Source organism: Acanthochromis polyacanthus, chromosome 3, assembly GCF_021347895.1.
Source record: "Acanthochromis polyacanthus isolate Apoly-LR-REF ecotype Palm Island chromosome 3, KAUST_Apoly_ChrSc, whole genome shotgun sequence".
NCBI classification, from domain to species: domain Eukaryota; kingdom Metazoa; phylum Chordata; class Actinopteri; family Pomacentridae; genus Acanthochromis; species Acanthochromis polyacanthus.
Genome location: NC_067115.1, coordinates 26,041,216 through 26,069,151, shown reverse-complemented (window position 1 = coordinate 26,069,151; position 27,936 = coordinate 26,041,216). Strand labels below are relative to the sequence as shown.

Sequence of the window (27,936 nt, the reverse complement as noted above, 5' to 3'; positions counted from 1 at the left end):
GCACATGGTGAAGGGAATGTCATTAGTTTTGCAGGTATTTGTTCATTACACCAAGTGTTGTGCAAAGTGGAATTCTGAACTGATAATGGCCTAATGGAATGGTTTAGGAAAATAGTTTATTCCTAAATGGGTGGATGAATGTCAACTCATGGTGGCTCTAAGAGGAAAAGTCAGTGTGATTCGTTGCCTGAGAAACATAATCGTTTGTATACGTTAAGTTCTTGTCCATGTCAAGCTATTAAAGAGGATAAAGATAGTCAGAAAGTAGGATACATCATGACTGTCTGAACGAAAACAACAGAAACCAAGAACAACAACAGCTGCCGAGATATTTTTCTTGTTCTCTTTTCTTCTCTATATATATCAGAATTGTTTGTGTGAAGGAACTGGAAGGAAACATCCCAAAGGCAACATTAATAGCTCTGACCTAAGAGCAATTATCTCGCAGTGAAGTAATGGGAGTTGACCTGCAACCCTGAATCAATACACCTATTCTTGTTAGCTTGTAGCACTAATACGTTTCTTCCTCCTCCATAATCTTTCCATCTGCCAGATCTTGCACAAAGATCTCTAATGATTGTGTCAGATCCTTCAGATTAATAAAAGGCTGTTACTCTCAGAATGCCAGCGGAGCTTTTGCAGAGGGCAGCAAGTACAAGATTTTTTTTAAAAAAAGGCAAAGGAAACTTGCAGGGTCAAGTTGAGGGATTTATTAGAGAAGGGTGAATATAAAGGTATCTATGCAGGGATTTCTATCTCTGAGCAAACCACAACTATTCAAACCTCTCTGTCTATATTATACGCTACACAACTTCCAAACAAGGTCATCATAGTTAGTGTTGTAATCATTAAATTAAAAGGGATTCAAAAAGGCAATACAAATAGACCATAAGTGTGCTTTGGTAAAAAACACCATATGGGTTATTACTATTAAATTTTCAGAAACAAGGAAACTACTCGGATGCTGACACTTCCAGGTATCTTAAACATAAATTATTCCTAGCACTACAGGTTAACATTCAAATTGGAAAAGAAAATATCAAGAGGGATCACACCAACATTGATATCTTCCCTTTAGAATAACTCCTTCCTTGAACTTTTCAAGATTCCATTCAGACAGTTTAAGTGTGTATACAACAGCCATTCAGTAGCACGTTAATGACACAGCTAGAATATCAACTGCCACATTTTTTTTTTTTCAAATGCCACTCTGTCTTCTCTGATATGTTTGTTTTTTACCGCCCATATTTTCAAAAATGTTTGTGTCACATTCTGGCTCTCACATATTAAGCTACAATAAGATCGATAAATACTGTCGAGTGTGTGCTGGCTGTCTGTGAGCCACGAGGACCACAGCGTTCACAGGAGCCACAGTGTGGCAGTTTAATATATATACTGTAGTCCTCCTGAGGTGTCACCGAGCACACACAGGGCAAATAGAGGTGGATTAACACAATGTAAAAAGGGACTTTTTCACCAACTTGTCACCATCATGTTTTGTTGTTTTTCTTAAGCATTACTTTTTTCTTTTTTTTTTTAAGCTTAGAAGGAGTCCATGGCCTTGAATTCGCTGAGGGCCTGGACAGGGGAGATGTGTTTCTTCTGGGAGCCTCGTCGTACACGTGTCTGACACTCCTCGGGCTTCTCCCTTTTTACCAGAGGCTTCTTCTCTGGGGCCTTCATGCGCCAAGACACCACGGGCGAGTTAACAGCCGCTGTTCCGTACACCTTCTGGTACTTGGTGGAAGCTACATAAGACGCCTTTACAGTCAGCACCACTGCGTTCATGAGGTTCTTGGCTGCTTGGATCAGGGAGGTGGCGCTATCCAGCTACAAGAGGGCAAGGGCAGATAAAGGGAAAGAAAAGAGAGAGAGAGGCAGAGAGAAAATATCAAGAGTCGATGTGTCTGCAAAGAGAAGAAGTGCAAATACTGTCCATCCCTCAACGACAACCTTAGGACATATTATCGACATACAACACCTAGGAGGTCTGAGCTGCAACTGGCAGTTCAGCAGGATAAAAGCAGCCCTCACTATATGACATCTTATTTTAGCGGGTCTTAATTGGCAGAGGCAGGGGTCAGGTGTACCTCTGTCTCCGTCTGTTTTGTTTGGCTGACATTTAAGGGTTGCCGGCCAGTGGGCCGCCTCCTACACCACACTGAGACGAGTCAACTGTTTAGATTTAATGAGCGTGGACTCCAGCTGGTCACCATGAAAAGGTTAAAATCTCAGCAGGGCTCGCATATCTCATGTGAGACCAACTATAATAGAGTCCTCAGAAATCAAGAAGAGGAATATCAGACCCGGGAAAATCCAAAGCAAAGATGAAAGTCAAGATTAGAAAAAAAATCACACTCAGGCAGTTAATAGGAATGTTCTTGTAAAACAAAACAGTGGGAGAACATAGAGTCCACTTTTTTTTCTCTTCCTGATTAAATCTCTATTCAGGAAATTGGCCAGTACAGAGTACTGAAGTGCTTTTTGTGCTTTTTTAAAATTTGTTTACTGCTGTATAGAACTGACCACTTATTCCCTGTGTGTCAGTTAACATGAGGATGCATCACTTTGGGTCCTTAAAACACCAACAATCTTTGACAAAGTCGTACAAATTGCAATTATATTGTTCAGTGGCTACAGCAAAGAAACCTGTCATTTATCCCTCTGAATGCCAAACCCACCGTTTTTGTTAATTACACCTTATATCAAAGCTAGAACACTGAAAGCACAAACAACTGTTGAGTTCTCGGCTCTCAAACTTCTCTCTCCTTGTTTCCTTCCCTCAACAACTCAGTGGGCTTAGGAGAGATGATAAGGACTTCAGTGTTGAAGACTGGCTTTAAAGAGCTGACATAGAGTCAGCATTTAACTTGAGAGATGAGGATACATACAGCTTTGACTGCTCGTCAGATGGATGTCAGTGAAACAGACAAACATAAGAGAATAAAACAAAGTCTAGTTTGAGCTAAATGCTAATGTCAACGTATTATTACGGGTCATTCCAGAATTGGAGGACATTTACGTCCTACCCATCAAATTTCAATAATCCATGTACAAATTACTAAAACATGCAGCTGTTTTGTAAATTCATTGTCCTGAGAATAAATCTAAAAAAACTAGGAGTGAAGAATGTTTGAAAATATTTTTAAATACAAATAAGTCTGGAGTTCCCCTAAAATGTCATTTTTTTCTTGTCTCACCCCCTGATAACCAAATTGAATCCCCAAATAAAACAATTAAAATGAAATTTGAAATTTAAATCTCCTTTTTTGGTATCATTTTCACTGATTGTCTCTTGTAATTGTGGAATTTTTTTTCAATCAACATAATATTTTAAATAATAATTACTGAGCATGGAACATGTGTCCCATAAACATGCACCAACACCAACACCTACAGTCTTGTACAAAGTTATACAAATTGTAAATATATTGTTAAGTTGTTACAGCGATACAAACAGCCATTGTGGGTCTTTGAACCCCAAAGACCCACTGTTTTTGTTAATCATACATTATATTATAGCTAGAAACACTAAAAACACAAAGAATTGCTCCATCTTGAACTTTCTAATGGTCCTTGAACTGATCATCTGTGACATTTGGAGTGAAAAACTAACTTGGATCACAGCTTCAAATCGAGATATGTCATCAAATCCCTTTATTCTGAATGACTAATTCAAGTTTTGCCAAAAAATACAGTATTTGGTCAAACCAGATTTTGAAAAAAACTAAAAATTCTGTTCTCCTTGGTGCCACAGGAAGGCCACTAGGACTCAGCTTGACCAACAGTGAAAATTAATTTCTAAAATTGGGCTGACTACAGAACAGAGAGGAGAAAAGTATGGAAAGAAATTTAAAACTGCTAATTAGTAAAATGTCTATAGTATGCAGTAGCTTTTTAAAATACGTGTTACCACCTGTGGGCCCTTGGAAAAATAATGTACCTGTCGATTCCAGGTTCTTTCAAATAAAATGTTTTAAAAATCTACGAAATTTAACGTTTATCTGCACAAAATACATTTTTCGAGTCATCTCAAATTTAGCCAAGGTTGTGCTGTTTCCATAGAGCTGCAGAGCAATGTACATGCAACTGCAAAGAAAAATTAGTATCCACACTGAAGTAAAAATCTGAAAGGAGCTGAAAACATTTAGAGTGCTTGGCATCCAGAGGGTTAATGTGGATCAGTGTTCTTTATTTCATGTCTGTGGGATCCTTCCTCCGTCCTTGAGCTTTCATCCTTTGTTCTGCCTGGAGTTTGTTTTTCTTTTAGATTCTGAAGAGAACTTTTAGAGATCGAGGATGCCACATGCTAAAAAAGATTTTAAAAGCCATCTGAAGAGAATTTGCGATTTTGCACTTTACACAGTAAATAAAAATTGACTTGATGCCCATTCAGTTTAAAGGCAAGTGCCGTTACAGCACAAGTCAAGTATATACTGGATGACTGTCACTGGGGAAAAAAAATAAGACATGGAATTTTATTTCATCAGCACATTTATGAGGGAAACTATCTGACATCTACATCAGTCTGTACCTGGAACTCGTCATGAATAACCACAACTGCCTTTGCTAGTATTTTCTAGCTTCAGGATGAGATGAAATCCCTTTATATGATCATCTGCTTTTAGCTGGGTTTATTGTATTTTATCAGGAGAAAATTGTGATGTTGGAAAGCTCAGAGAAGTACATTAACTCATGAAAACTAATGAAACAACTGAACAAATGAAAGCCATTCATTACCACTTTGAAATATGCAACAAATGTATTATGCTTTGTCTTCCTTCTTCTAAGAAATAAAAGACTATTTATGACTTGACTGCACCAGCTACAACATTTAATGTTTATGATTATCTACATAGTGAAAAAAAATCCTTGATGAAAAGTCTAACTGTCAAATGCAAGCAACATGCAATAATTGTCTGGCTTTAGTTTGAGCTGCAGCAGCAATAATAGAGTTCATGAGGCATAAAAAAAAATACAAATGGAAGCCTGTAGTGCATATTTCAGGTATTATTAGATGGTAATCGGGTTGAAATAATTGCATCAGCTTTAATCTACATGACCCTTCCTCTCATCTTCCAAAGCTTCTTCATGACCTTGAACTAAAAGGTCGGCCCACCCGCAGTGCAGAGCGTAAAAATGGTCTTAAACGGATCAAGCCTGGTGATTCGACGCTAAAAGCCCATCCAGAGCGTCAGTGTTAGCGGAGCTGGGGTTGTGCTGTTCCGTATGGATAGACTTACCCCAGAAACAATGAGCTCTCCACCAAGGTTTTGGACCTCAGCTTTCACTTGCTGCAGATGTTGAGCTGATGACAGTACAGGGCAATTCTCTGCAGATAGGCCAGCAGATCCTGCTTACACGCGGAATCAGGGCACTGGAAGGAAAAAAACAGGGTACAAAGAGTCAAAACACACAAACACACACAAATAATAGCTAAAAGTGGCCACTGACTTTAAGGGAGCAGCAGGATGGCCAGGTACAGTTTTAACGCCTTGGCCAATAATCTTCACTAGATGTTTCTATACTCTGTCTCTGCCATTTTATACATCACTATATTCGAAACCTGTAGTACAAAATAAAGAATACAGCGCAAAAAAGTGCACTTTTTAACGACTTCCTATGTAATAGGCTCTCAATAATTTACACTGAGCAGTAAATTCTGATTTGGGACATTTATGGCTCATGATCATTCAGCACCATCCCCGAGAGGCGTAGTGATGGGCAAATATAATTTATACATCTATAAAATGAGACACACTGTGAGATTGTTGCTAGAATGTAGAGGGGCATGTTTAGAACACTAATATAGAAAATAAAAAAAAATCCTTGTTTCAAACTTTTTTTACAACAAAATCTAAGCCTGCCTAGGGGAGAGCTACCATTTTGTTTTAAAGGTTGTGAGCTTTCCAAAATATATTTAAGACGGAGCTTCTATACCATACTGAATTGCTGTAGGAGCTTCAAAGCAGAGTACTGAGAACAACAATCCTGACAAAAACAACGGGGTTCCAGCATTTTGGGTGGCTAATTACACTCCTTTGCACAGAGAATGGAAGACGTTGCTCAGCATTTTTTCAGTGCTGGTTGGTTGCAGGCATGAGTTTCAAAGGCAAGTTGAGTCACACGGCAGGGTGTCAAACACATTCATTTCACATAAAACAAGTTTGTCACAGCATGCTGCACAAGAAGAAAACAGATCAATCAAGAATGAATGGACACAATACTCTGAAACCCAGAAAGACTTGCTTCCATAGCAGCCGTTGTCTCTGTGTGTCCCTCGCTGTGGCCGCCGCTTTCATTTTTTTTTTGGGGGGGGTGGAACAGAAGTTCTGACCTGGCCCTGTTGGCCTTTGTGCTACTTCAACACCAGACACCAATCATACAGTGCAGCAAATGGACCAACAGGGAATACGAGGACGGCCTCCTCAGGTGTCCTACTATCACACAGTTTGCCCCTATTATTCCATCTGGAAGCCTTCCAGGAGTCAGCTATGGCCCACTAAGCTCCCAGTGGGTTAAGAACACTGCATCAGCTGCTTAAACACTGTGAGCATCATTTTGTAGCAACACCTTTCTTCTAGCCATTAATATTAAACGGTCCTAACTAGGACATTCAGCAGCACTGTGTGGGGAAATGCACAGCTCATTTCCTTGTCTTGTGGGCTTGGGTAGAAGGGGATGCTAAGTTAAACACTGAGTTGTGATATGAAGATACCCCCTCCAGGACCTGCAGCATGTCTGGCCGCCCATATCGCCTCCTCCTCTGTGAAAAGAAAAGGCCTCCTGTGCTAAGACGAATGTCATTGACTGGCCACAAGCGCCCTTAACCGATGGTCACAAATAGCAAGTAAATAAACCTTCTTATGTCGTCTGGTGAAATGTTTGTGTCTTTAATGTGAAATATAATTGCAAAGAGCAATTCGAGGCAGTATCATGTTTATAGTTATGGCCACTACCAGAGCGCAACTTACACAGTGAAACCATCAAGTTGCTCTCAATCACCGTATGCAGGCTGAGGTGGAGCCGCGAGCTCATAGAGCAGCCAGTGAGGCAGGGGGAAGTTTCTCCTTGGGCATTATCACTGCACTGCCAGCCCTGGCTAGCATCACTGCTAACTGCACTTCATACTACTGCTGGCAGACACACACTTGCACGCACGCTACTGCTCCAGGCAAGTTTGATGCAGACATGACACAATTGTTCCCTATTGTACAAAAGAGTAATAGCCCAGTTCGTCCGCAGATTCCCTGTTGATGTAAATAAATTGTATGGCCCATTAGTTTGCCAGGCTCATTGAAGCTCCCTCTGTCTCTCTCTTTATCTGTCATAGAGAAGCAGGATTCTTTACTGACTAGTCAGGAAACGCTGTGTGGTCCACTGCCCGACGTTGTTCAGCCTTTTCAAAGTCCCTATGACCTTAATGCTTCTCTCTGTTCTTCAGCAGTGTGTTTGTTATAGTCCACAGCAGCAATCTTTGCAGTTCTTTGTTTTTTTGTCACATAATTTGGCCTAAAACAAATAAAAACATCGTCCCGATGGACATTTCCGAACAATGGCCAGAATGATGTGCGGGGTTCTCTGGGGGGAGTAAGGCCAAACGCTTGGTCATTCATAACAGGAAGGTCCTTAGGAGAGCTAATGCTATATTGGACTGCCAAGACCATCCACTTCACAGAGAGTCTGAGCCATTTGCCCTCAGGCTGTCGTTTCGGGGCATCTGTTCGGAGGACTAAAAGACCCTATGTCTCTTTTATACCCTGTTCTTTTTGAGTAATATGCCTCATGGAAATTAGCAGTGTGGCTGTGTCGTTGCTCCACCTTGGCACAATTGCACATTTGTATTTGGCAAAGACTTTCATTTCACCCGTTAGTTTGTTGTTTATTACTCTGCCTAGGAACGGTAGAGTTATCTGACGACTGGTGTACGTTTGTCTGTCTGTCTGTTAGCAACATGACTCAAACAGGGACTGATGGATTTGGATGAAATTTTCAGGGGAGGTCAGAAATGACACAAGGACCACCTGATTAGATTTTGGCAGTGATGCAGCTGATAGTCTGGATCCAAAGATTTTTGAAGTCTTCTGTATCATTGCGAGATAGCGACAGTGTCACTGTAACCATAGACATAATAAAGAGTAGACGCCACTCGGGCTGCTGCGCAGCGAGAAATACGGCCGCCATCTTGGTCCGGTCAGCCACTCCACTCAGCGCTGTTTGACAGCGCATTTAATCCATCTTAACTCTGAATATTAAACTGATTTTCACGCGTTATTTTTATTTTTTGCTGCAAATGTGATACATGTAGCTATGATACAGGACAAATGGTTCAGCGTATTTTAATATTCATAGCGGGATTAACAGTAATAGAATATTCTGATATTAAGCTCGACTGTAGACAGGTATTTTGCAAACACTGTAAACACACACACACTAATATATGTTAGAGAAGCATATAATGGCAGTAAAGTGAACACATATTTCTATATAAAACAATAGATAGAAGTTATATATCAGAGAAAATGAATATATATAAATCATAGATGGAGTATTAATATAATCAATATATCAGAGAAAATTATTATATAAAACATATAGACTATCAATATAATTCCTACATATATATTAAAAAGATATATCAGAAAATGATAACATAGATATATATATATATTGTTTTATATAGAAATGTGTTCATTAGTCAGTATTTTGTTTATATATAGCGTATTCATATATTGTCTCTTCAAATTATTAAAATAATTGACTTTACTGCCATTATCTGCTTCTCTAACATATATTAGTGTGTGTGTGTTTACAGTGTTTGTGAAATACCTGTCTACAGTCGAGCTTAATATCAGAATATTCTATTACCTATTATTATTATTATCTATTATTCCCGCTATGAATATTAAAATACGCCGAACCATTTGTCCTGTATCATAGCTACATGTATGACGTTTGCAGCACAAAAATAAAAATAAAAACGCGTGAAAATCAGTTTAATATTCAGAGTTAAGATGGATTAAATGCGCTGTCAAACAGCGCTGAGTGGAGCGGCTGACCGGACCAAGATGGCGACCCCACCGCTCGTCAGCCCCAATGGACAGTAGCGGTTGATGTGGAGTCTACTCTTTATATATGTCTATGACTGTAACTACCTCATCTACCTGCTGACGATCACATGATTGAGATCCTACTACAAATGTACCATTGCGGACATACAGGGACTTATCCGTTGGAAATGATACAAGCAACAATTGATTAAATTGTGGGGATGTTTCCGAGTCCCATCAATTCCAGCCACCCGCTACATATATAGGTCACGCAATTTGTTATCCATACGAACGTACACATGCATAACACACACCTGTGCTAAGCACAAGGTCATTTTGTTTGTGGCCACGTTCTATGTTGGCGTGATTTCTGCCACAAACTGTTTTTCAAGATTTCAGCCCTTGGAAATGATACAACTGAGCAGCCTTGGCAGAGTACTGCACTCTCTGAGTGCTTTTCTTGTTGTTGGTGTCGTCGTCCATTTCAATTCTGTCAATATGTGAGAAAAAAAAATTCTCCTGGTGGTGAAATGTAACCTTGAACCTTAAACCTTTTGCATCTTTGATACATTAAATAGCAAAAAGTTGGCAAAGACAAGAAAAACATTTGAGAACATGACAGATGACATGAAGATGGTACAATGACAGATTCAAATGGAGCATGGTACACACAGTTACCCAATACGTCTCCTAGCTGACTGGACAACTACTCCGATGGTAAGCTGTCACATGCCAGTTACCTCAAGATAGCTGGTAATCTTTCTATTTGCTCATTCAGTCCCTGGTGTCTCCGCCAAGGACTGAGCAGTATTGTGTTCCAGTACATACTGAAACCATTTTTTCTGTTGTTAGATTTCACCAGAGCATTTTGCACACCGGCTTTCTCAAAAGAAAAAGCCAATTTCCCCATTATTTGCAAAAAACAGCTTGGTTTCCATTCATTAGCTTTTTAGACCATTTAACTGTATTAAATATTTCATTTGAATCTAAAATCGGACTTTTTTTCAGGGACCAGAGGGTGAATGGAAAGTAATGACCTCCAAAATACTAAAAATACAGCATTACTCAAATTTTTGGTAAATGTGATGCTTTAATTGGAAAAAAAAAAAAAACTTACTTTCTCGACATATTCTGATTTTCTAAATGAACTCTTAGCTATTAACTACCAAAGGCATTGGGGTAAAACAATGACATATTTATGCATCAGGGGATACAGGACACATTAAGGACAATACAGGAAAATGTGGTCACATAATGCTTGAAAAAACACTGAGAAATGCATATTGGTTATGACACAAACATTTTTCCTCCTGAAAAGCTGACCGTTCTAAGACTTTCACTCAGCAACAACATTCATCGTCACAAATAGTTGGTTCTGACTCCACTCCAGCCAGTCCCTGTTAAACTGTAGTTTTTGCTTTTACCGAGCAGCCTTTTAATTACACATCAGTCACACTTGGTTTCACCGCTGTCAGTAGAGGTGACAGGAGCTTTGCTCTTGTTGTTTTGCACTGAATGCGACAGAGGCTTCCGCTGTGACAACTAAAGTGAAACGTGGAAGTCTGAATACTTTGCTTGAGACTTGTGTGTGTTTTGCAGGATTTATAAACAATACTGTGACACTAATTAAAGTTCTTTGGTGTTACTCAATGCTCAAACTGAAAGTTCACATAAGTCCAATGAAAATGAAGGTAATTACAAGGGAGTGAAAAAACACAAGCATGTTTATAGATTTCTAAGAAATTTTATACAATATTTCTCTCAATATATCCCATAAAACAAAGCAAACAATAGAGTCATTCTGCTGTCAAATGATGTCTGAATAGCAACAACTAGATCCAAATTCTAGCACGGACTTCTATTTTGTCCAAGTACTATAAGAGGCATATTAGGGAGCCACAGAGTTGCACTGACTGTGTAATGTATTCATTACAATGAACATGGGTACTGCAGTTTATTTAGTCAGTCACACCACATACACTGTCCTGCTGCCCTAATTACTCGCTAGTGCGCTAGACATCGTTAATGCTCACCTAAAAATAGTCCTACTATTTACTCAATGCCCAGTTTTTTTGTTCCATCTGAATAATACCAGTAGCATTATATTGGCCTTGTGTTAACCATCTGATATGTAGCGCTGCTTTACATTACAAGACACACTTTAACATACTGCACATGAATATAAAGACATGAACAACCATCAACACGCGTAACATTAATAAAAATGTGAATCCAATGTGCAGCACAATTACTCAGCAGTCAAAGTCTCCCTATTTTCAACAGAGCTATGCATACTGCTACCTGCTGCTACTGTTGAATAACATTCAGAAGAGGTGTGCGTTAGCCTATACAATACGCAGCAAGATACATTCTTAACCCTAAATGTATAAGAAGTATTTCGAACATTCACACGTATCTTGGGTCTTTTTTGAGCTTACATTTATATAATGAATATTGGTAAAGTTTTCAGAATGTATTAATAAGAACTAACAAAAACAATAATAATTTATTAATACACATAATTTTTAGCTTAAAACATTTTTTAAAAATGTATTCATGTTTATCAATATGGTCTTTTCATGGTCTTCATTCATTGCATCATTACACAGCCTTTCACAACTGACTGACACCTACCAAGCCTACATTAGCAGCACTATTCACAAACCACAGTCACTTACATGATGTTATGGCAACTTTGTTCTGAGCACTGAGCATCACCCACGTTTAAATGTGGATAAATAGACATGATCTCTCTTTTTTTGCGTTCCTCAGGAGCAGTTTTATTTCTGGACAAACCCAAAGATCTTTAAAATGCCCATCAGCATTTGGAAGCCATGTTATGTCTTTACTTTTCCGCAGTGATTGCTGCAAAAGCAATAGTTCAGCAAAGGAAAGTGTCAGTTGTGTTGTGTTCTGGGTTACCAAGTTCGTGAATTTGGCCTGAAAAAAACGACCGCAATAAAAGCGAGGTAAAGGAAGTGAAGGTAACTGAGGATCCCTTATATGTCCAATTTTTTATGGATTGCAAATTAAACACATTTTGACTGTTGTTTCATTGAGAGTTAGCCTTTGTCACCGTCATGCTTCCAGTGTGCTTTTAAATGATCTGATTCATAAGACAACACTGTTCTGCACTACACCTGACACTCAGGTGTAGTGCTATCATGTTAAATAAAATCTAAATTCTAACATATCTCATCACTGTGCTTGTAATTATTCTTACCAATGATGACGCAGCTATACCATCACATTAGAGACAGATAGTTTGAGGAATACCAGGAGGTTGAATGCTTAACTAAAAGAATTACTTTAATATTTGTGATGCATTTAGAGATGAAGTGCATGTGGGAATGCAGTGGGACAAATAGAGTAAATAAAAAAAAAAAAGGTATTGCTGGAGTGAAATGGGGTGAGTTACCTCGAGGGGTTTCTCTATGTCAAGTGCTGTGCTTAAATGACTATGAGAGCTTGCCATTCTCCCACCCTTCCATGCAAAATTGCTTTCTGCTTCACATGTGCTCATCAATAGCGCTGATGTAGACTCATGACAACAAGGTTTGCTACTTAAGGGACTTGTCTGAAAGCAGGGGGGCAGCCTTTATTCTTACTGTCAAGGCGTACTGTTCTTGACAAGCATGGGTTACCTACTATGATGTGTGAATGCAAAATGCTTGTCTTCTTCTGCAATCAGAAGTAATCAAGGCTGTGTTATTTGTTGTATAATTCCATTAGCTTTATAAAAGCAATCTTTTTCTGTGTGCACTTAGATTAACTCATTCTGTTTACTGACTGGTATGACAAGTAAGTATCCCGAAGGCTTCACATGAACACTTTTACAATAAATACAGGTTGGAAATGAAAAGGTCCTGAAGTCCCAATTTATTACACAGATCTGATGTCTCTGGAAGTGTAGCAGAAGGCTCTGAATATTCAGTAAACACTGGTGTAGGAAACATTTAAGTGAGAATTAAAAATGGCAAGCCACCTGCTCTTTTCATTAGAGCAACTGTTGATTCAGACACAGGCTCTGCAAGTGATTTGCCATGTGACAGATTCACTCCCACCTAAGCCCTGTTAAACACTGATCATCACTTGGCAGTCTACGAGCCAAAAAGTGAATGCATAGGCACACAAATACAAGTCCCTGTTTACTTTCTGCTTTCTGCCCCAGACCTTGCTCTAAACCACGCACACAACCCCAAACATGGACAAATGTTCTCACACATGGAGGCATGCACAAGGCTTACACGGAGGGGAGAGAAATGCTTGCTTTTCATCTCTGTGTTTGTGGTAATTACTACATAACAGAGCCATGCATTCGTCGCCTGAAACTTTGTTCTGTAGTGCAATATGCTCTGAAGAGCAGGGCAGTGCGACACGAGCAGAAAAGTGCCAGCTTTGACTAAAGATGCCTTCTGGACCGTTGAAAGCTTAACATACTCTACAGCTAGAAAAACTAACAGGGATTCGGGACTGTGGTAACGGCAGAAGGCTTGCTGATTTATTATCGTGAAGCCGCATATTGTCACAAGGAGGCAAGGAATGAAGAAAATGCAAAGCAGTTGCAGAAAATAAAAAAACATCTCTTCACAATGACATGCTCTGGCCCTGGGGTCAAGGTATTTTGTAGTTTAGTTTTCTTCTTCGGTTTTTATTAGTTAACAATACATTTAATTTTTTTTTTTTTTTAGCATATTTTAATAAAAAAATGTATACGAGAAATATGTACATGGACCAAGGTAAAAGCTTGTATTTCCTGGTTTTTTGGCAACAGTCTGAATGGGATAATAATAATTAAAAAAAATAATGTTTTGGTTTACTCTCATTGCTCTCATCAGTATTATAGATACAGCAGGGACAATTTCAAGCAAATAAACAACTCAACAAACCCAAACTCCAATAAACCAGATGTAAGCTACAAGCTCGGCACCAAGCAGTGGACAGATGTTGTGACTAGCTTGTAAATGCAATGTAGCATTTAACAGCTAAATAGCTGATCGTTTTTAGGAGTTTAGCAGTTAGCAAAGACCAAAAAAGAGCTAAAAAGGAATGAATACTGGAATTACATTGCTCCATTTCAACTGGAAGTGTGAACAGGTAACTGCTTATATGGTTGCCTTATCAGTGTTATATGGTGACATATGCAGTACTGTCAGAGCTGTTGGGTCAAAAAAAAAGCTGTTAATGCAGGATTTAAAAAAAAATACAAACTAAAAAGTTAGCAATATTGAATGGACATGCACGTACCTGCAGGATTTCTGAAAAAAAGATTTCACTATTGTGACAAAATTTTGATGTGAGCTCCAGCATTTTCTTCAGCTCAGCAGCACTGGATAGAAGCCCAGCGTGTGATACTGAAACCAACAATAATTATTCCAAGGGCTTTCTGGCTAACAGCAGTTGCAATTACAATGACAACAGGCTGCCTTAATAAATCAGCGAGTCTTCAGCCTAAGTTTGTTCTCACTTCTTATTAGAGACAGATGAAATGAAGAAGAGCATTATGCATTACCTGGAGTGCTGCTAGCATTTCCAAATACCTCCCACTTCATTTGCTGTACACACACATACACACCTTCCCCCCCTTTTCTCTTCCCTCGGCACAGCACTGATTGATTAGATATTGAAAATGGCCTGTCAGCGTGTTTTAGAGAGGTACTCATCTGATAATGAATGCAACACCTTGGTTGGGAGCTAATTATATTAGAGACACAACTTGGTTCTGCTGTCTTGCTCTCTCAGTGTTGGCCCCATTGGGAGACAAAGTCATGCAGCACCACAGCCCACTGCTCCAGCTAGGCTTGTCAATTCCCACATTAAAGATTCCCATTGGCCATGCCCACTTACTGAGACTCGAAATTTGCTCGTCCGTCAGTTACCGTGAAGCAGTCGGAGACACTTTCAGCCAAAAATGTCAGGGACAGACACAAACAGAGTTGCAAAGCTACCTGATCTGCAACAGCGCGGGCCAATTTGTCCATCCTGGAACCAGCCTCTGCAATCTTCTTAGCGGCGTTGATCACATCTGAGGAGTTCTTCAGGGGGCCTTTGCCTCTGGGAAAATTCAAGGAGTGAGAGAGGAGGAAAAAATGGATTGTGGGTGAAGCTGCAGAGGCAGGGGGCTGACAGAGCTTCCCTTTAAAGACTGGGTTCACCCCAGTGTTAGACATGTTGATACAGAGGCTAATTTGTTGTCGCTGACAGCAGGGATATCTGACATTAGAATCAACCAAAAATACAAGATCTCCTCGATAATGGATGCCACAAATACAGTCTACCTTTGTCTCTAATGATGCATCTAAGATGATGTGAAGCACAAGGAAACAGATAAGTTAAGCTTTAAGAACCAAAACAAGAGATTTTTCAGAGTTGCTACATCAAAAAAAAAAAAAAAAACCTGACAGGAAGAATCTGCGGTCTGTGTTGTGTTTTCTCTGTTTTCAGCCACAGGAAAAATGAATACGGCTAAGATAACTGTGTTTGCCTGATGTCTCATTTTTAGCAAGTGCTAAGCTGAAAATTCCATTCAGTTTGTCCATGCCAGTCTGAGTCACTGGGGTCAATGCCAAGTAATAATGGTGCAGTCACAGCAGGGCAGTCACAAACACTCATGAGTAATCATGGCTCTGATTTGTATTGATTCTGTTGTTTTTAGTTTGTTCTCTGCCTTATAATTGTATAGTGGATCACAGCTAACATACATGAGACAGATAACCATCAATGAGGAATTAAGGACTTCCAAGGTATGTTGAGCTCAGATGGGTGGAGACTGAGAGATAAATACAAGTGACAGGACTCTAACTCAAACATATTACAGTATGTCTTTGTCACAGAAGCAGTTTAAAAAATATATGCTAGTGTCAGTTTTACCTGGTGAAGTCTGTCATCTCCATCATGATCATACACATCTGCTTGGCTAATACAATGATGTCATTGCCGTTGTCGTCCCACTTGGCGACTTCTGCATCTAGCTTGCACTTCTCCTGTCTGAAGCTCTCAACCTGCTCTGCAATCTTCGCCTTCTCCTCCTGGGGAAGCTGTGCCATGATGGCCTGCAGGCAGCACAGGAGCAGGGGAGAAACAAAAGCATTAGAGGAGAATGAAGACACTGTGAATGAGTATATTTGGGCAGAATAAATTGGCAAGATGCTTCAGAATGAGGGAAATGCCAGAGGAGGAGAATTAAGGTAAAGGCAGTAGATAAGGTTGGAGAGGGAGAGGGAGGGAAATGTGGAAAGGGGCTAAAAAGAAGAGGGATTAGTTAAGGAGAAACAGAATAAAGGACTGAATATAAACGGAGAGCTGTTGCACCATTTGTTACATTTTTTTTCTGAGCGGTGTACTTTTTAATCCCCTCTACAAAACTTGAACATTAAGTTTGGAGTCTGACTATTCCTGCCCTTCTGAAGCGCTTCAAAATAAAGTTCTAAACTTTACGTTTAATGACTGGACCTTTTCAAACCCCCTGACATCTTATACTCATAAAAAGCAAATCCATTTTTGCCTTCATTTTTTTTCCCCTCTATGAGAATACATTTGCTCTCTCAGCGGCCTTTGGGGGCAGCTCCAAAATGGCATAAATCTTGTGGCAAGGTCACAGGCGCAGTAAGGACCCGGTATTATTTGGGAGATAAATGTATAATTACCTCGCTTCTTAGACCAGAGAATGAATAATGCATTTGTTCAACATTATGTCAGGGAGGTGAGATGGAAGGAAGAGTAACCTGGTTTCCATTAGGTCGATTCTATTGACTCGAGAGACAGAGGGAGAAAACGAGTACAGTAAAAAGAGAAAAGTCACCATTGTTTTTTAACCTCATCTATTATTGATTGCCCTCCAAGAATTGCTATTCTCTTAATGAAATAATCACCCTAGTTCTCTTTTTCCCTCTTCCTGATTCCCTGTCTTCACAGCAAAGCTGGTGTGGGGGTGTGGGGTGAGCTCACTGAGAAAGTGCGTCACTTTTCTCCGGTCCCCTGGTAGATATGTCAAGAGGAAAGTGAAATAACAAAAAATATAGATGACTTGTCGTCTTGAAATTCTTCGAAAGAAAATAAGCAGGGATGGGAGGGTGGGCGCAGTGAAAAAGGGAGAATTGAAATTACAGACAAAAATAGAGAATCATGGAGGCACAACTTTCTCATCAGAGGCCAACAGATGCGTCCATGAGCTTTGGCCTGCTGATCACTGTGTAAGCAGAGTGGCGCAAAGCTTTGATGGCGGTTAGCTTGAAAAAAAGAAAAAAAAAAAAACCCCGAACGGCATAAACAAACAAGCAAAACCAGCCCCCTCAAGCCCAGTGTAGATTTCCTCTGGTGCTGGTGCCAAGACACACAAACAAGAGCGTGGAAGCAAATCCCATTAAACAGCATGTGGGGTGAAAACGCTGCTCACATTTAAAACAAATACCAAGTTAATATGTATTTAGGCGGCACAATGAGGAATAAACAATTTAAAACACACAAGCGATTCAGCATTGCAGGTATGCTTGCATGCATCGCTGTGAGTTATTGTGGCGCAGGTGCTCTGGGGCCTCTGCACCATCATTTATTTAATCTAGGACTGAACATCTACTATAAACCCATCCACAATACACATACCTATCAATGGCTTAAATCACTAAGAAGACAATTCCTTGATTATTTTTTTTTTTTGGAACGGTAACTGGCCAGATGTGCTAAAGTGAGTCTGCTGAGTTTGAACTTTGGGACATCGTGTTTGAACATCATGTTTTCTGTGTGCAATCAAGTGAAACACCACGGACGCCCTCTAGTCTTCCCATGAGTGTGCACTGGTATAAACTGTTTGGATGCTGCCTGTCAGTGAGTGCCAGCTTTTCACTGATTTTGAATGCGGCTAGTCAGAATAGCTACTTCCATTTGCCTTCTGATGTGTTAAAGTGTTGCATAAATTAATTCTTTTCTAGGGTAGTCTGATGCTCTGCTCACTCTTTCACTGCGTAGCTGCTGCCACACCGCTAACCAGAATCTACATTTCTACTGCTGCCACTGATAGCACTTACAGCATTTCAACAGGCCCACCTCAACCCCAGCATCTACCGGTAGGGAGGGGTCTGCATGCACCAAATATCAATACCTACACATCCTGTAGCTTACATTCACATAATATTTTTTCTGCATGCCTGGCTCACTGAGGATGTTGTTTGTCCTTTGAAACACCACTTACTGTGTGCTATATAAAAAGAAGTTTTATTTCAGTTGCAACCTGTTCTTAAATGCAAATCTTTGAATATTTATAAAAAAAATAGCCTTGGCAGTCACAAAAGGCATTTCAGCCCAGACACCTTAAGGATGCTTGTGTGCTCAGTTTGTGGTTCAAGCACGTCAGGAGCTCCCGAGGATACGTTTTGTTGATTGCGTGTTCATTTTTTAGTGAGGCCAACAACATAATTCAGGCAAAGCTGCACTGCAATAGCAGCCAACAGCAACACCAGTGAGTACACTGTGACATTAGGCAGAACTTTCTGACCTCAGGATTCAGAGGTAGTTATCAGGGTTTTGCTGTCTGTCACTCCTGCAACCAACTGGTGGTGCATCAATTATTTACTTATTTTTATAATTATACCCAACAATGGCACATTTAGAAAAAAAAGTATGATTCTGCTAAAGGTCACTGTAATAAGTCTAATAAATGGTAGCATAAACTGAGAATCAGACTACGGCTGTGTCCGAAATCGCATACTAACGTACTACTCATACTAAATGTGACGTCAAAATAAGTATGTAGTGCGTTCACATTGGATAGTATGAAAAGATTGAGTACGCGAGAAATACCCGGATGTATACTATATCCAGAAAAATTTTAAGTATGCGCGGTGACCACACTAGTCATACTCAACCGCCCCATAATGCTTTACGAGCTATCCACCGAAATGCAAGCCTCCGCGGGATATGTGGCCGGACCGGGGCGATTTTTATTTTATTTTATGTGGTTAAGTAGTCATCCTAATCACCCCACAGATTTGAGAAATAGGCGTTTTCTGACCAACGTTTTAAATTTGTCAGACGCCTCACAACGTGCCACTGAATGCTAGCAGCTAGTTGCAGCAGCTCGCTTTGCATACAGAACAAGTAGCAGCTACCTCGAGTAGCCTGCAGCTACAGTTGAAACGATTCGCACAATCTGGCTAATAACTGCATGAGGAGTGCCGGCTTGAAATTGCCACATTAATTATGCGACTGTTTGTTAGCGTAAAATCGACCTGAAGCCGGCATTCAGCCGAGATATTTGATAGCCGTACTTCCGGTTTTTGTCGTCGGAGGTTTGAAATGCATTATGGGAAACGGAGTAGTATACTACAGTGTGAACGGTCGGCATTCTAATCATAGTTATAGTACGTAGTATACAGTATATACTCATTGAGAATGTAGTATGTAGTACGTTAGTATGCGATTTCGGACACAGCCTACGTCTCTTGTTGCTATTTCTGTGAGTGCATATGAGGACTGCATTAAAAACCAAGGCAAACTATCCTCCCAAACAGCGAAAGGGACCAAAAAGTCTCTTGAAACTCAACAGTCTGGACTGAAAACTCCTTCTCTAAAATTAGGGATCAAGGGAGGTTGGGGAGAGAGCGTGGGGGATTTGGTGAGTGCAGCAATTCACTCTGAAAATGGTGTGCCAAAAGAGCAAGCGTCAGGGAGGAAGGCAGAGAGAAAGGGGTTCTGAGCACAAAAGAAAGCTGCAGCACAGGGGTAAACACATGAGCCAGTCGGGACGTCAGGGGGAGCAGGAAGGCCCTCGGTGAAACGCCCCTCTTCCCCATCCCCACAACCCCCTCCAACCCTGCTCTAGAATTCACTTATCCCCAAATCCCTTTCCCTACTTTACTGATAACAACAAGGAGCGGGCCTTGGGAGCTTAACATAGTGGCAAATCCGGCCGAGGGAGTGCTGTGCCAATACACTCTGCGACTCGGCTACGTCTGCAGGGATTAGAGCGCTTTCCGGGTTTCTTCACCAAGTGCGGCGTCTTGAAATGACTTTAATTTGTTTCATTTGAAATAAACTGCCCAGACACTCAGAGTTCAATTTTATGGATGACCTATCAACAGTGTTATCCAATCACTGTGTTACGAGATGTTTGGTGTGTGTTCGGGGTCGACGGGGGGTGGGGGGGGGCTTTGTGTTCGGCTCTCTGTGCGTTATCCATAGCTGACAGAGACACTATATACAGGCCTCCTTCCCTTGTGTGTTTTTCTGCCTCCTCATTATGCACGTTTGCTCTAATAACTTAGCTTTATGCATAAGGGTAATACAAGTGACAAGTGGAGCACCGCACAAGGCAAAGCTGGGGGAGCAAAGGCTCCTGAGACTGCCCTGGACTTGATTTGATTTTTTGTCTGCGGTGAGCAAGAGAGAGACGTTGAGATTGAGAGAGTGAGAGGAAGATATCACGCCTGTGTCCAGTGTGTGATACCCGCACGCTGGAGGGGCTCGGAGGGATCATGACTGTAAACCTTCGTGTGCTCATGTCAGCTCCTATGGAGAAAATGGATTACGCTTCCTCTTGTCTGTTTGAATAGAAACGCAGAGCACCAGCATGGACTTGGCATGACCGTGAGAGGACAGCAAGCCTTATCCTGACACGACAGGCTGAGGCCGACTGGGCAGATCACCAGTGATTCACAGCAAACACATCTTTTATGGGTGTGCTTGCCTTCTAAATGTTTAAATGTTTAATCTCCGAGGATGTAACAGTATGTATGATTGGAAAAACAGGCAACATCAGTGTGAGAAGCTCTGTCTCTATGCCAGATGCATAGTGTGCACTAGACAATAAAGAAAACTAAATGCACACAGGCGTAATCACATTTGATAATATGCTGTGATACATTATACGGCACATCTTTTTTGCTCAGCTTCACGGGTTGCCAATTACTGTGTGTGTGAACAATCATCAAATGCAATCAAGTCGCCCTTTAACGCACCTTAAATCACTGTATTACAGTAACAAGTTATGACAAAGAGACGTGTTGCGACTTCAAACTGTTCCCAAGAAAAGCTGCCCACTCAAAGCACTGCTGAGTGCCAGGAAAACTAGTTAACAGTTCGGTGCTGTGAAGCTCCTTTGTGTGCAAGCGTTGGAGCATCTAAGCTCAGATGGCTCCGCAATGCTACGCTGTGGGTGCCTTAGTGGGAGTATACATACAACAAACTCAAAGTACTTCACACCAAGGACCCCCACAGTCATGCTGGAGCAGCTACTGGGCACTCAATGCTATAAACTTTTATAGTTCATCAGTTGAGATGATTAATAAAACACTTGCTGCCTCCTTGACTATCTATGGGCAGAGGAAAATCGAACATATACAATATATATAAATAAACACACAAAATAACAGTGCCAATAAATGCCTAATATGACACAGGTGTAACTGACAAGGGCTTCTAATTTGGATTCTGACTCCCTTCTCTCAGGATCAAAGGCAGAAGTAGCACAAGTTGTTATACAGTCACATAATGGGAAGGAAGAAGTTATGGTGGAAGGATAGGTCAACATAATGTGTGATTTGCCTCACAGGCGACTGTTATTTGTTTCCTGTTTCCAAGAGAGTCCACATTGCTCTCTTTAAACCATGACAGATACCTTTCCCTAATTGCAAGGCAATGATAAACAGCATATTTTGTTGTTTACTTGTAGGGATTTGTTGGCAGCAATTACTTGAAGATACTGCCAAGTGATGCAACATTTTATAATAGATTGGACCTTTCACAGAGACCTTGTATTTGTTGGATAGTTTTGAAAAAGCAGCGAGACAAGTAGTGACAGGGAAAATAGAGAGGCATGAAGACTATGTAACCTCAAAAATAATTCAGTTTTCTTACAAATGAAAAGTTGAATTTATTTATTTATTCCACTTAATTTAAAAAAAAAACACATTAATCAACTAAACTTAAAAGTTCAGTCTTAGATCGTCAAAATCACCCTGTAGATCATGGTGGTGAATGTATAACTACCATTACTGAGTCAGTTTTGCTGACTTTTGCTATTGTTATAGCATAATTTAGCTTAAATCATTGCCTCATTACTGCTGCTACTGGTGGCCACAGTGGCCACTGACCTGGAAATATTATATAATCCTTTTATAATGCGGCATCCTTTAGCAAGCCTTAAGGATCTAACAATTAAAGTATCACAGAGCAACACGATGGGGGTTGTTGCTGTACGTACATTTAGCTACATCAAGCTGCTGTTATGATTTTATACATTCACCCCTTTTTACAATTCATTACCCCTATGTGTGCAGACTGTGCAGACACCCAGGCAGGCAGTGTAATGCTGGCCTGTGCCACAGGGAGAGGCATTGGGCCAAGTCACACTCCTGCCTTCCACAATCCATTCAACATGCAACACACCGCTAGAGCCTCTGTGTTGCTGGAGGGAAGCAAGCACTGATACCCTGTTAATGTTCTTTAAGCTGGGCCCAAGTGAAAAATTGCTAATGTGCAACAAAGCCCAGACCCTGGTGATCATGACTGAAGCTTTGGCACAGTACTAGACTGTATGTTTTGGCCAGCGTCTGGAGGGAATTTGGTAATTACTTTGGTTTGTGATTGTAATTGTACACCTGCTATCCCTAAATAGTGTTTACTTAAAATAATAATGCTTGTTAGGATAATTTCAATGGACATTCATGATATGTAAGTTGAACTAGTTGGATGAATTGATTAAAGTACAGCCAGGGACAGGGGTGGATGTTGGGCTGGAATGAAGTTCACCTCAGTTTACTGCTGAAGCAGCAACACTGCAGTCATGTATATGAAAAATTTGGGCTTCCTGCCCGCTTATTACCCAATTTCCTTTTTTTTCTGTACCTTTTTAATGCCAGATTCCATAACTGAGGCACATTTAAGAAGCTGCAGCACAGTGGGGAAGTGAATATCACTTACCCGAGCACTCTGTCCAGCAATAAGTTGGTCATCTTCAGTCTGGACACTAGTCCTGCTGCGAGTATCATAGTCTTCCTGTTCAAAGTCAGAGTCATCTTCCAGCTCCTCTGGTGTCTGTGAGAAAGAAACACAAAGACAAAGTCAGGCAATCGGTCAGAGGTCGAGAGAAAAACTGAAAAAGAAGAAGAAAAAAAACCCTCCTAAATTGGCAGTTAAAAGGGCAGTTTTCTTTGCCTTCAAACCCCATGGTGCTGAAATCTTAAGTTCTTTTTTATACATCCTCCAGTGCTGTTTTCAGTATTCAGTGCCTCATCTGGAGTTTTAGCTCAAACCAAACTCAGCATATAACTGAAAGAGAAGTCACACAACTAAAGAGTCTAATTCTGGAAAAAAAAAAAAAACAGTTTCAAAGGACAAGGGTGTAGTGCTCAAGCACATATTGAAAAAAAAAGAAAAGAGAATGGCTTGATGGTATTCTGTATGCAGCGATGTCAAGTACCTACGTACATTTGTCCTTACTAGATCCTTACTTGTGTTGTGTTGTATAAAAGCCTCTGCTAAATGAAACTGTAGATTGTAAATTAAAATTATACATTTACTCAGGTATTTAGGGCACTTGTATTTTACTCGACATTTTCTCTTCTACCTTCACTGTATACTCTACTAAAATTCAGAGGTAAATATTGTGCTTTTGACTGCACTGCATTTATTTGATAACTTAAACACTACTTTGTGTATTCAGATTAATAATGCAAAATACAATCAACAAATGAATTCTGATGTAGCGTTATTTGATTAAGATCCATTTTTGATCTCCAAGGGGAAATATTGAAACTACCCAATAGTAAATAAAGTCATTAAAATCAGCAACATTAAAGTGGTGAATACATTAATGAGACAATAATGATAATCCAATAATCAAACATTATTCTGAAATGGGCCATTCTTCTTTTGGTGTGCCAATCAGGCTTTTTGGTTGTTTTTTGGCACGTCTTTTGGTTACCGAAGGTCTTCTGTCAAATTAAAAACCACATGGGTGACACTCTTTGAAAAGTGTCACCCCAAATGTAAAAATTCTGAATTATAGGTACTTTCTTTATCAAACTGAGAGCATTAACGTATTAGATTTAGTAGAGAGCTGCAAAGATAACAGAGGAAAGGAAAAGCCAGCTGTCAGTGCCTTTGTGGTGTGTAATAAAGTAAATATACAGCCTGAATCCACCGTGCTAAAACACTTCAAAAGCATCTGGAGAACAATCCATTTGTGGCCTTTCATGAAATAAAGCAACTGGAATTACTATGTACTGTAATTCTTCTATAGTTTTGTATCGGCACAAAGCGAGTGACTGAATGCTTGATATGCATTTTTATTTTGTTCTGCAGGTTTTAAAGGGCTATCTCTCTGATTAAGATTCAACACAGACTTTTTGATCTGATGACGTTGGCTCAATTTGAACAGTGGTGACACATGCAGGATGGCTTGATCTTTGGCAACAACACGTCCTGAAGATGCCATGCCAATAAAACTCCTTTGAATGGGATTGAAAATTACACAAATAGTGGCATTCCTACGCAAAGCTGACAAAAAAATAAATAAAAAAGCCCTGCATTCAAAGTTATCCGAGCAAAAACCAGCAAAAGAGTGCTGCCTGAATAATTACGTCACACTTAATTCAATAAATTTAATTTAGTTTTACACAAGCACACTGCACACATTGGCTATAACATAGGACTTCTACAAAACAACTGTAGATCACAATCTATGGCAGCAACAGGCTGCCAATTGTGCTGAATTTCTTTCTCTCTTTGCATTCCCAGGAGTAGTTGACACAGCGTGATCGGTTGTCTTTCAATAGATTTAATGATGTGACAATTGCAAAATAAAAACAAAACATGTGTCCACTTTGCTTTAATGAATGACAAAAAAGACTTAATATTTGTCCCCGAGTAGAAATACTCTTTCTTCATACCAACATAATTTTTCCTGTCTATTCCCTGTTTCTCCTTTATTATACTAATTTGTATTAAAAGCTTAAAAAGTACAATTTCATCAGTTTATTCCAATGTAGATGTTGACAATTTCGTATACAGTTTGATTGATTTTATTATTTGATTGAACATTGCTTCAATTTGCATGAAAACGTATTTGATGCATCATTTACTTTGTGTAGTTTTAGCCTCTATTCCTATTTCGCTAGTCAAAATCAGATCCTTCTCACTTTACCAATATTCCCTTTGAAAACACCAATCTTATCTTGCTCTGAAGTGAAAAAATGCACTTGATTTATTGTTACTGGATATGGTTGGGTGAACAATCTCTCATAACAGAGTTAGATTAAAGCTGAACTACAAAACTGTAATGAAATCCGTTATCGACTAGCTTCGTGACGCTGGCTTTTAGGACACTAACTTGAAGAGTAACTTCAACCAATCTGATACAGTATCAGAGCTAGTGGTAAAAATAACTTATTTAACACCATGTGCAGCAGAGATGCACCATAGCATCATGCTACATTTTAGCTGGGTGTGCTAACATGCACAAATAGCTTCACCTGAACGCTGGTGACGATGGGTGTTGTCAAAAGTACATGGAATGTTTAAACCATAGAAGTCAGTGTAGCTTTGCTTTTTCTCCATCGGAAAAATATTGTGGAGTTTGCTCCTAGTATTAAATTGCACAATGTAACACGGTCTGACTCAAGTCATGTTCACAGTGACATTAAGACTGTGTGACAAAATGCAGCCCCCTCATTCATTTCAGTGAGGTCACTGCAGAGGCGCTCACTTAGAGGGCGACTCACTGTGGAGACTTCTGCCTTGTCTTTTTTTTTCTTCAAAGTTGCAACCGAGAACAAAATCATTATCTTTACATAATAACTTTTCAGGCTTGGAAAAATCCTGCCTCCCTGTTAAAAATGTGTGAGCAGTGTTTAGCTTCTGATAAACCTTTAAACTCAAGGATCTCTTTCTAAAACCAGCCGGGTGAGATGAACGTTCAGCATCTCACTGGTAGCTGAAACAGCATGAGCCTGTCAATTCAGCTCCTTTCATTTTTTTTTCCTAATGCAGCGCTCGTTTTTGATCTGCACATCCAGTACAAGTTGAACTTTCTGTGTCAGACACACTGGGAAACACTGGAAAAGTGTGTAAATATTGGTTATATTACAGTCTCTAACCACTGCTCAATTTCATACATGTTCGCTTCTGTTCAGTGCTCTATCCCCCTATGCTCTGAGTGTGTGTCAGTGTGTATGTGTGAGTACAGGGTACATAAAGGCCAGGAAACAACTATGTTTTCAAGAACTTTCATTACACTTTACACTCGTCTCAAGATCCGCCTCAATTTTTAAACACTGTGGAGAATTGGTTTCGTAATCCACTGACTGCTCGTGAGATCTACGCTGTAAAATTCTAAAGGAGCTATTACTCTGTTTAAGTGGGAGAAAAATACCTCACACACACACACAAAAAAACTATTACATGTGGCACCAACATTTGCTATCTATATGATGGAGTCAGACAACAGAGAAAGCAAGGATCTTCCAAGTTGTTTCCTCAGAAAGTAATTGAACTTGGATAGGATTATGAAGCCAGCTGGTCCCGGGCAGTTCAAAGCTGCCTGTTTTACATTATTTACCAACATCAAATTATTTTCCATAATTAGATTTTTTTTCCATAGCTACACTGGGAAACCTTCCAGCCTGCATAAAGTTGAATAAATGAATTACATGGTGAAGAGAAGAGGGCCAGTTCGGGTGAAAAATGCAGATACGGTAACGTCGCGGTGGGTGTTTGAGGCAGTAGAGCGGCTGGTATCTGGTTGTTATGCTGCATTTTTATCATGACATGCTGTAAAGTGTTCTGCCAGCTTCACAGAACAGATCATATGACAGGTGTGACATCCCAAATGGGAGTTTGATTGAATTGTAGATTTCAATGCTACTTTTCCCAGTCCTTTGCGCTGATGTATTTTTGAGTATCTATTATCATCTACAACAGCCAGCAGCACAGTTTGCCATGCCAAAATCGACCTAAAGATGTGTAGCAAAAGTGAGAATGTCACAGTTAGGTCCACCAGCAGGCCCAAGAGATTTTATTCTCATAGATAAAATATTTCCAAATCGATAATTAAAGTGTAAAAGCACCATAGTATGTGTAGTATAGTGATGGTAGATTTACGTAGCCGCGCTAGACCCAGGTCTGAAGACACAAGGGTCTAGGAACTCTCGACAGGGAGGGAGGCGGGCTAAAAGGTTGTCTTTCAAATCACTCTGCAGCAATTGGGTAGGTATACAACCAATCAGCGCAACGGATAGGCTCCTAGAGCGCCGGAAATCAGAGGATGCGGGAGTTCGGTGAAGCCTTATTTATACAGTCAATGGGTGAAGCTCAAGTATATTACAGACATGTTAACAGAAAGATTATTCAGAGTCGGTGCTAATGGAGCTCAACGACTGTTCTCGTTTTTGTTGTCGACCCTGGCAGAGAATTAAATTCGTTGCCGTGGGTTGTCTAGCGCGGCTAGGCTAAGATTTACCCAAATTGGCTCTAAAATCTCTCAAGCACTACAAAAGAACCACATTATTCACATGTCTATTATTAAAATGCACAATCAAATGTTTTGAAAATGATCGAAAAAGACAGAAATAAATTACTGAGATTGATTTTAATCAGCATTTCAAACCCCAGTTGCTGACTAACTCTCACTGAGCATTTGGACCATTTCAATGGGTGTTTTTCTTTGACTCTTTTCACACAAGGTAATGGACATACCCTTATCATGAGGACAGCTTTCCTGATGTCACGGACGCCGTCGTACACCAAACGAGATGCATCAATGAACTCATTCTCCTCAAAGGGCTGTGGGGGGTTTGTACTCAGTGCCTCGATAGCAACCTCCACTTGTTCAGCAAAACGGGGCATTACTGCAGAGAGAAAAGGCAGAGGGAGGTAGAGACAGAGAACAGAAGAA

At 40.1% G+C, this 27,936-nt stretch overlaps 1 protein-coding gene across 1 annotated transcript in view; it reads right to left on the bottom strand.

Annotated features, from left to right (window-relative positions):
• Window positions 1-695: 695 nt before the first annotated feature.
• The window catches only part of ctnna2 (catenin (cadherin-associated protein), alpha 2), a 361,962-nt gene continuing 334,721 nt past the window's right edge, over window positions 696-27,936 (bottom strand). Inside the window, 7 exon segments of the mRNA XM_022216075.2 lie at window positions 696-1,830; window positions 5,244-5,290; window positions 5,293-5,377; window positions 14,999-15,104; window positions 15,921-16,102; window positions 22,965-23,078; window positions 27,738-27,889. Coding sequence (XP_022071767.2) covers window positions 1,543-1,830; window positions 5,244-5,290; window positions 5,293-5,377; window positions 14,999-15,104; window positions 15,921-16,102; window positions 22,965-23,078; window positions 27,738-27,889 — 974 coding nt within the window. The 3' untranslated portion in view covers window positions 696-1,542.